Source organism: Pseudopipra pipra, chromosome 15 (assembly GCF_036250125.1).
Source record: "Pseudopipra pipra isolate bDixPip1 chromosome 15, bDixPip1.hap1, whole genome shotgun sequence".
NCBI classification, from domain to species: domain Eukaryota; kingdom Metazoa; phylum Chordata; class Aves; order Passeriformes; family Pipridae; genus Pseudopipra; species Pseudopipra pipra.
The window spans coordinates 14288531-14298270 of NC_087563.1; the positions used below are offsets into that span (position 1 = coordinate 14288531).

The following is a 9740-nucleotide window of genomic DNA, read 5'->3' on the forward strand; positions in this document are numbered from 1 at the left end:
AACTGCGGATGTTTGTACTTGTCCTTAAAATACATTTATTTGGTAAATTTATCAGCTGGACTGATGCCACATTTTTAAACAAACATTAGCAATTTTCTGCATTAAGAGGAGCGTGGCTGGGTCACTGTGTCCTGCTGACTCTGCTGCTCCAGCCGTGGGCTGTGGGCAATGGTCCCGACCTGGTTAATGGAACACCTGAAGATTGAGTGCTGGAAAACACCGAGGCAGCAGCTGGATCCTCAGCCCTGGGCGGGCTGCACTGCATGAGAGAGGAGACATTTAGGAAAAGAAGGAGCAATGTGTCCCAGAAGTGGTATGGAAGCCAAGAGATGTCTATCTGCATGGAAACATGCAGCCTCCCTGGGAGTGGGTGGCTTGCATTTCTTCTGCCAAGGACAAAAACATCACAGTAAAGAATTTTAGAAGTGTAAGATATACGCTGCCTATTTCCAGATTAATATAAAATATTTGTTGTCAGATGACCTCTCAGCCTGTTGATTAAATCTCTCCCTCGAGTCTGCTGGAGTGGAAGTCTGGGTGCACAGAGGAGATGATGGCCTGGGCCGTCTGCTTCCAAACCCGTGTTTGATTTCTGTGTAATAAAAACAAAAGCAACACCAAGCTTTTAGAAACCGCTTTGGTTTGTTTGAGGATTGGTTGTGTGTAGCATTGCAGCAGGTGGAGGAAAGGAATTATTTATTATTAATTAATAAATTAATTTGCTTATGAGAACTTCTCCTTGCGAATTTTGGAGCGAGTGCGTGTACTGGCTTTTGGTGGTAAAAGAGCAGCAGATCCGTTGCCCAGCTCCAGTTTCTTGCTGTTTTGAGCAAGGATTTGGCCTGGGCACACAATCTCTGTGCAGCTCAGGAAGGAGTTTGCTGCAGACCCAGATGGCAGCTTGCTGGCACAGCATGCTGAAGTTTTCATGGAGTCCATCTACAGAGTCCCTGGCTCTCCCAGCCAGTGCTGCTGTCATTCCTCTGCTTTGATAAGTGCAAAATTCATCTTCGCTTTTGCTTTTACACAATCATACACATTTGATTATAACTCTAGTTTTTCATTTTTAATCATAATAAGGACTTACTTTTTGAGTTTTTTGAATCTGTGTCTTTTGGGGAAGGAGAAAAGGTGTTTTGGACAATAACAGCTGAATTCTTCCTTTCTCATATCTTCTGGAAGCTCTTTATTTTCAGAATGGCGTAGGCTGGGCTCAAAATTTGGCAAAGAAAGGGGGATTTAAGCTCCTAAGATCCGCCAGGGCTAAAACTGCAATCCCCTGAGGATCTTGCCTCACTGATGCCTGAAACTGGAGGCACCTTGGTTTGCTGAGTGCCGCCTTGATGAACTTGGAAGCTTTTCAGTTGCCTCCAGTTTGGCTCATGTAGCTGCCTGGTGTATTGTAATCTAAGCAGCTCCTAGCTATTCCCTCCTGGGATCGAGAAGCCAGGTAATGAAACGCTTTGGCCAAGGGCCTGATCTGATAGATACTTTCAGAGAACCGTTTGTGTAGCAGGAGGGCTGGGCTTCTTGCAAAACATGTCTGTGGGTTCAGAGAGCCATGGGAACACCAGGCCACCAAGGAAAAAAATGGAATTCCATTCCCCGCTTTATCAACAGCTGCTTGGTGCTTGGTTTGGGTATCACCAATGTTGGAGAAGAGGGTTGGGTATCCTTTTGTTTAAGTGTAAGGAAATACATAGGTGCCTTTTTCTAGAAGATGAGTCGGGTGGATGAAGGTTGCAGAGCTCTGGAGGGGGTCAGGCTTTCAGCAGCACTGATGGGATGATCCTTGGGGAGCCCCTCTCCCAGCCTGCCCATTCCTTTCAACCCCGTGCTGGAGTGCTCTATGCTGGTGCACGGCACAGCGCTTCGGTGTCAACTGAAGGTTTCTGGGTTTCCCAAGGAAGCACATCCCTGCTTTACAAGGCTGTAAATCAACAACCAGCACCAAGTGCAAAACTCCAGCCTGCCCCAGCCTTGCTCAGACTTGACCTGTTTTATCTGAAAGAGCCATTTGAGGTGGGCCTGTTCATGCATATGGAAAGCAGTTGCTTTGAAATGTCAGGGGATCAGATGAACAGAGGTGAACAGAGGTGAAATATTTCATATGGTTGTTACTGGTTTGCATTAAAGGGTGGCTATTTTTTCCTTGTGTACTGTGTTTGCAGCCAGCACCCGGGTATGAGGATGCTTTACTCAGTTCTTATGTTGTTTGTGTGTGTTCCTAATGTGGTTTTGTTCTACCTCTTGCAGGCAGTCACTTCTTCCATCGTAACTCTCTGTCCCCTCGAAGCCTGGTCTACGAGAGCGAGTTCTCAACCATCGAGCCTGCCTTGGACATGTATGACGAGAACAAAACCTGAAAGGAATCCATGCTCCTTCCTGGCCCTTTTTCCGTTTTTTTCATTTCTCATTCCTATTGTTGTGTACTCTTTCCATGGATCTCCTTTGTCTGAAGAAGAGCTGCTTTTTCCAGAACATGAACCCACCTTCTCGATTGCACAGACGAAGACCAGCTGTGGTGGTTTCTGAGGTGGCATCTCTGAGCTGACAAAGAGTTGCGTGCAAGCAAGGTTGTCTGATGGAAGTTGCTGAGTAACAGCATGGGGAGCTGTGTCGGTCCAGCCGCGGCGACGCAGAAGAGGTTTTACGGTGGTCCTAAGAGTTTGTGTTGTACTGCAAATGCATCTCTTAACACAGGCGTCTGCTGTTTCCAGTTGTTTAATTGTCCACGTGGTTGGGCAATGTCAGAAAGGGAACTGGTTGTAGAGGAGATGGCCAGTGACTGGTAAAAGCACTCGTATATCTTGGTCAATCCATAACCTTACTGTGAAATAGCCCCTTCTGAGAGGGACCTTTATAAGTGCATTGAGTTTCCTACAACCCACCTAACCCCGGACAGTGGCGAGCCAGTCTGACGTTCAAGCTGCAGAGAGGACCTGCGTTTGCAGAAAGATTTCAAGGAACTTGGTGCTTGGGTTTTTTTTCTCCAGTTTGATTGAAGCAGGAGAAAAATGGTGTACACAGAATATACTTTTGGTCCTTCCGTGTGCTCAAGTCAAGTGAGTCTCTTTCTGTAGAGAGGACGTTCACAGAACCAGCACTTGATCTACCTGATAACCATTAGACTTTTTGAAATATGCAGGAATCGAATTAGCTTTCTTTCTCACTTAACTTTTTTTTTGGGGGGGTGGGGGGTAAAAAAATCCACCGAATTTTTCACTGAGGTTTTTTAAAAGCCAGCATGTTGGCATTACACAGAGAAGAAAAGAGGTAAGCTTCTTATCCCATTCTCCCGTTGAGATCTGCAACAGTTATTTAACAAACGCGTTCTCTGAGCTGTGCCCTTTTCCCACTGACATCAATAACGGGAATGCAGAAAGCAGGAGAAGAAAGGAAAGCAGCTACTGCTTTGACACGCTGCAGGAAAAATCAATTTTTACCAGCATGTGACAAAAGTGGTGGGGAAATGGATATGGTTTGCAAGCTCCTGAGAGAACAATGCAGAAATGGAGAGCGAGTGTAACCTCTGGAGCTAAGTCATCCACGCCGTTCCTCAAAAGAGCCGACATGGAGGAGCGAGCGCTTCTGCTCCACCTTTTCCTACCAGACAATGCATAGCTGTTAATGAATGTTTGGATTTTTCTCCATTGCAGTCTAAGTTACTGTAGGTGTAGAAATGCATTTTGTGTCCTTGTAATATGAAACACAGTTTCATCCTCTGTATAGGAATCTTGAGAAATAATTAAGCCAAAAAGAAAGGTAAGACATACTCTGCCGTGCTTTAATTTCACCTGCTTTTGATACAAGCAGGGGAATTTCCTCTCCTTTATAATGTTTTTAATTGTATAGCAGTCTGCTTAACATATATCCTTTTCTGAGGTGTGGTTCAGCTGTGTCTTTAACATGGATGTTTAAGAGAAAAAAGAAAAACCCAGCTCTGTAAAATGAGGAAATGATCCTCTTTGCTGAGCTTCCTTTGACTTTTGTTGCTGTGCGTCAGCTTTATTTAATCTGATAATTCAAGAGTGGGTGGTGTGAAGTGTAGGGAGGTTTTTCTCATAATACCCACATTTATATTTACCGAATGCACTTTTATTGTCATTCACTCCAGAAATGTGCTGAAGCCCCAGACTTCTTTAAGAGCACAATTTTGACACCCACTTTCTCCTGCGAAGCAAAAGTGAAGGTCACAGAAAGTACCAGCAGTGGCTTGAGCAGCATCAGGTCGTGGTCAGGATCCTTCCTCTGCTGGCAGATGTGCAAGAGGGGCAGTGACACAGCTCCTGACAGACAAGCCCAGGCAGAGCTCCCCAACCCGGCCTGGCTGAGCTGTGCTCAGGCCCGTACAGGGCTCGGGGGCGGCAGAGGGGCCGATTGAGCAACCCCTGTTTTCGTAATTACATCTGCAGGATCACAGCAGGTAAACACGTGAGAGCGGGCACCTTCCAAAAACAAATGCCTGAGAGAAAAATCACCAGCTCTCAAGGATGTTATAGGGCTTGTTTTTATCCGTGGTGGGCAGTCAGGGTCACAATAAACCCACAGACACCTGGCTGTTCCTGGTTGAATACAAAAATGTCTGGGTGTCTCTGCATGTGCACAGAGGGGTTTGGGTAGGACAGCCTCTTGTATGGGGTGCTGATCCTCCACGCAAATCCTTCTCGTAGGGGCTGTCTCAGCCTGGCACAGGGATTTCCCCCAAGGCCACCAGGAGCAGCACCAGGGCACAGGTTCGGCACAAAACCAAAACTGATGGTTTCTGAGCTCCAACTGAGCCCGTTCGCAGGGATGTACAGGATCCGTGCCAGGATATACAGAAAAGCTAGAAAAGGCATGGAAATTAAATTTAAAAGCTAGAAAGCACAAAGCCCCCAAAGACAAAGTAATAAATAATGTCATTTGTATTTTGTTAAATTTCCTTATTTCCAACTGAACATCTTGGTTTTAAGCGGGGGGAGGGCAGGTTTGCCTCTGTGGAGATCAGGGTCTGGCATAGTGATGTAAAAGTGGATTTGTGCTGTAGCATCTTGGATAAGGGAGCTGATGTTTATAATTGGCATCCTGGATTTGGAAAATCTTGCAACAGTGGAAAAATTAAAAGCTTGTTCAAGCAATTGATCCCTACGTGCTGTAGCAGACGTTCTCCCACTTAGTCATATTTAGCATGGGGAGGAGGCACCACAGCAACATGGGTGATTTTTTTCTGGGCTTTGCTGGTAAGTTTGAGGTTTTCCTTTTAATATTAATCAGTATATAAAAAAAGCTTGGTGAGCATCGTTGTTCTTGTTCTGCTGCAGTGGTGCTGTGTGTGGTTTGAGTCATTTCACAGAAATAAAACATAACAGCAATCTACCAAGGACTGTAAGTGCCAGTAACTTGGAAAAATCGTTTTTAAGGTTAAAAAAAAAAAGTGCTTTTCAACAGCAACATTCATTTTATGACTTCTACATATTAAAAAAAGCTTTTATCTCCAAGTGTTTCCCCAAACTATTTAAACCCCAACACTTCACCTTCTCTTTCCTGGCCTCTTGTTCTATGAAAGTTTTGCATGTTCCCATAAGACATTTGTAAAATCAAGATTTGCTTGTGTTCTTAGAGGATAATTGCCAGTAAAAAAAAAACAGACTGTAAGTGTGCTATTTACCTATAATACAACATTAAATATTAAACTTGAAGCATGTTAAAATTTACCTAAAGACCCTCACAATTGCTCTCTCCAATGAGCTCCTGTGTTGGGATCTGCACTGTCCCCTTGCTCTAGGATGCTTGCCCTGGCACCTATAGGATGCTATAGGAATAGCCAGGTATCCTACATTAGCCAAAGAAAGACCAAAAAGAGTTCAATAAATGTGTTTAGGACTATGTTATGAGACTTTTACACATCTTCTGTTTTCTTTAAACACACTCTTGTAAAATAGTGCAAAGGCTTGGGAGAGCCAAGAGCTTTTTACCAGGTACTGGAGAGCAGAGGAAATTCTTCAGGAAGCATGGGTCACACTGAGGCTTCAGAACTTGTTCAGTCCAATTTAGGTTTGAGGTAATGCCACAATCAGGTCATGAGCTGAAGGATGAAGGCACCAGGGTTGAGCTGAAGTTCAGGCAGCTCTGCAGCCTGATTACTGGCAAGTGAGTTGACTTAATTATTAAAAATATTTGGCATTTTGCTTAGCTAATAGTAGTTTGTTTTCTACAGCATAGAAAATAGCTCACAAGCTGAGGCACAGTGGGGCAAATGAAAGAGCCACAGGGCTGCTGCCAGCCCTGCAGGGTAGGGAGAGAAGGGCAGGAGGACTCAGGGCAGGGACCTCAGGAAACACCTTCAACTTCCCAAGTGAAGCTTTTGCTCCTTTTTCACCCCTTGTTACACAGCCATACTTGACCTAATTTTCCAGTCTGAGCAGTGCAGAAGAGTGCATGATGTGCCATGACAGCTTGCATATGTGTTGTTATATTTAAAGATTTCTTCACTTTTTCCTTTCCCTGCTAGACTTGCTGCACCACAGGGCACTGCTCAGGGCAGCTTGAGCTCTGGCACACTCGGTGGAAACCGCTGATCAGGGGAGGGAGTGAGGGAGGGAAAGATGCTCCAATTAAGCTGATTGGGGGGAAATCAGGGGAAAGGTAGAGTGTACATCTGTACATTGGTGCTCATTTATGCTTTGTTTTCAATGGTTTTGAAATAATTAGGAGAAAAAGCAGTACTCCCTACCCCTTCTTTGTGGGATGCGGTGACAAGAGCAGGGCTGCAGATGGGATTTTGCTCCTGGTGCAGAGCCGTGGTGCTCTGTAACCCCCAGTTGGTGATGTCCTGACCTGTTGGTCAAAGCCCCAACCTCACAGGGGCCTGGCAGGTTTACTTGGTGCTTGTAAAGTGCTTTAGGGAGAATAAATCCACTTGCATGAGCCTTTGCAAAGCAGCACTAATCAACACCTTGTTGTCTGTCAGTGGTTTGAGCCTTTCATTACCCTACTCTTTTTAGAAGCCTGCAACATTCCCAAACATTCTTAATTCTCCCCAATTAATCTCTGCTATCCCACTCCATCAATTACTACCTGCTTCCTCCTCCTCTGGAGAGCCAGGTAAATGTCCCCATTGTGCAGGCACTGCCGTCCACCTGTTCTCCAGCATCTTCTTCATCACTGTGCCATCACTGTGCCATCACCATGCCAGCCAGCCCCTCAGAGGGGATTCATTGCTCCAAACCAGCATCACGGTCTGTGGGAGCACAGAGGTTCCTGGTGGGCTGTTCTTGGCCAAAGCAGGCTCTGTGGGATTTGGGCTGTCCTTGTGGGATGCTCGTTCTGTGGATCCCTACATGGAGCATCCTTTCACTCCTCCACCCAGTAACCTCATGGAGATGCCCACATGAACAGAGATGGATGTGTAGGTTGTGCAATAACATCTGAATATTTATTCTTTTTTATGGCAATAATGTCCAGGGTCCCTGGGTTTGAGGGCCCCTGTGGTATAAGATGTTGCCCAAAAATAGGCCCTTTCCTAAAGAGTTAATAATTAAGTATTAATATTCCTGCAAAGTAAGAAGTACATAGTGTTTTATTGAAAGTTGAAGCTATTTAGAGCGATTTCAATGCCAGGCTGAGGTGTAACATGAGCTAGTGTCATACAGCTGGGAATGGGGTTTTGCAGCCCAAAAATCAACTGGACGTGCATGTGAAAGCTCCCTCACTTCTGCTGGGCTATTCCTTTCTCTACATCCATCTACAAGCCCCTCATGGTCCAGGAGCTTTTTATTTTCCCTGAGCTCAGCTGTGTGCATTTGCTGTGCTGTTTGCCTTTTTTTTTTCTGCTGCTTCCCACATGCTCCAGGGCTCATTTTCACTTGGCTGTGATTTGACCTTCAGCTGCCCAAACCCCTTGGAGGGACAGGAGCCATTAATTCCCAGCAGAGCAGATCTGCTGGGCTGTGCTAAGGCCTGGACCACCAGATTTGCTCTGGATTCCCCCCTCCCCTGCCCAGTGCCTGTGTCTGTAACACACTCGGGTTGTCTTGGGCAGTAAGGGCTGTATCTGCCCGCAACCTTCCCATGGACCTGGGCTGCACTGGGAAGTAGGATGGTACAGAAACCAGCTCAGCAGCTCAGCAACCCTCCCATGCTCCAGCACAGGAAAGTCTGGGCTTGAAAGTAAACTTGTTCTTTGCTGCTGTAAAGCCAGAATGTTTAATGGAGTGTTTGGGGCTGTTAAAGCAAAGCTCCTGTTTGCCCATTTGTGCAGTCCCAGCAAGGCGACATCCCAGCGTGTTGCTTTCTGCTTTTGCTGGAAGGTGCTACATGAACAAGAAGCCTTCTCAGTTGCCACCACATCAGCAGGTAGACTTTTCCCAGCCTGTATGTCTAGGCTTACCTCCCAGCACTGGTAAGACCTGTCGCACTGCTCCTATAAAGGGGAATAACCTTTTGGAGCAAACTGAGTGGTAGCATCGCTCTTCTGCTTGTCCCGTCAGCCCTGCTGCAGTTTGCAAGTAGCTGTTAAATACTAAAAGCTTCTCTGTATGACCATGCCTGTCCAGGATCACTTGCTCGAGGCCATGGCTAACTATGCACTGAATCCATCAAAACAGGATTGTTTTATCTCAGCAGAGAAGGGACACCCCAGCCTTTGGGTACAGGAGACTGCAGCAAACAACAACAACAACAACAAAAAAACAATTTGTGTGTAAAAGGAAAAGTCTGTTTCAACTGGCTTGCTGCAAGGTGGGTCACACCGGTGTGACCAGGTAACCTAAACACTCCAGCAGCTACCAGGGGCCTGGGGGTGCTGTGGGGACACGGGCACGGCGGGTGAAGCGGTGCCCTCCTGACTGTCAGAGCTCTCCAGCCCTTTTGAAAGTGTAGCTTGCCAGCAGCAGAACTTGTTGACGTGTTTTGATGTAAGTATAACACTGTATTGTAGTTACGTGGTATATGCTGATATGTTAATAGTGTATACTGACTAGTTAGGGTTTGCTAATGTACTACATTTCAATAAAAAGCAATTTAAAAAATATGGAGTTTGTGAGTTTGGTGTCTTTGAAAACACAGGAGGATGAGTGCATTGCCCAGTGACTCCAATCCCTCCAGTATTTCTTATATATCTATCTTAGAGGGCAGTGTGGAACAACATTGTTAAAAGATCCATTTTCAGAGAGGATTTTTCCCACTCTGCTGTAAATATTTTTTACTTTGCTGTACTAGTCCCTAGAAATCTCAGGCCACTAAAGGCCACATGGTTCAAAGTGACTTATGAATATACTGGAGACACTAATCCACCTTCCCACAGCTTTTGCTGCCTGAATGATGTGGCACATAGTGAGCAGGATCAGCAATAGTAACACAGAGAAGGATCCTTTGGCACCTTCTCCCAGTGCTCAAGCCCTCCCCAAAGCACACACAGCCTTCAGAAATGACCATGCTGCTCCCAAACACAGCCATGCTATTGAGGTGAAGGCACAGCCCTGAAAGCTGAGCCAGCTAATAAATATTTATATTACAGTAGTGTACAAAGGCTCCAGCTGGGATTAGGGCACTGCACTAACACAGGGGACAGATCATCCCAGGGTTAAAGGATTTATAGCCTAAAAAAACCACAGCATTCCCGCCTCCCTGGGAGCTGGGCAGTAAGCACAGAGATGGCAGATGTCAACGTTTTCTGCTGTTGTAACACTTTCAGAGTTTGCCGGGAGGCTCTCTAATGGTTTTGAAACAAGAGTAGCGGTTCACTACATTACTGGGAA

At 45.8% G+C, this 9740-nt stretch overlaps 1 protein-coding gene across 3 annotated transcripts in view; it reads left to right on the forward strand.

Annotated features, from left to right (window-relative positions):
* RNF130 (ring finger protein 130) overlaps positions 1-9013 on the forward strand; it is a 54854-nt gene extending 45841 nt beyond the window's left edge. Inside the window, exon 9 of one of the 3 annotated variants that reach the window (XM_064672072.1) lies at positions 2257-5696. In XM_064672072.1, coding sequence (XP_064528142.1) covers positions 2257-2366 — 110 coding nt within the window. In that variant the 3' untranslated portion in view covers positions 2367-5696. Of the gene's footprint in view, positions 1-2256 lie in introns of all 3 variants that reach the window. The other 2 variants (XM_064672070.1, XM_064672068.1) reach the window with 2 other exon arrangements.
* The last annotated feature ends 727 nt before the right edge of the window (positions 9014-9740 follow it).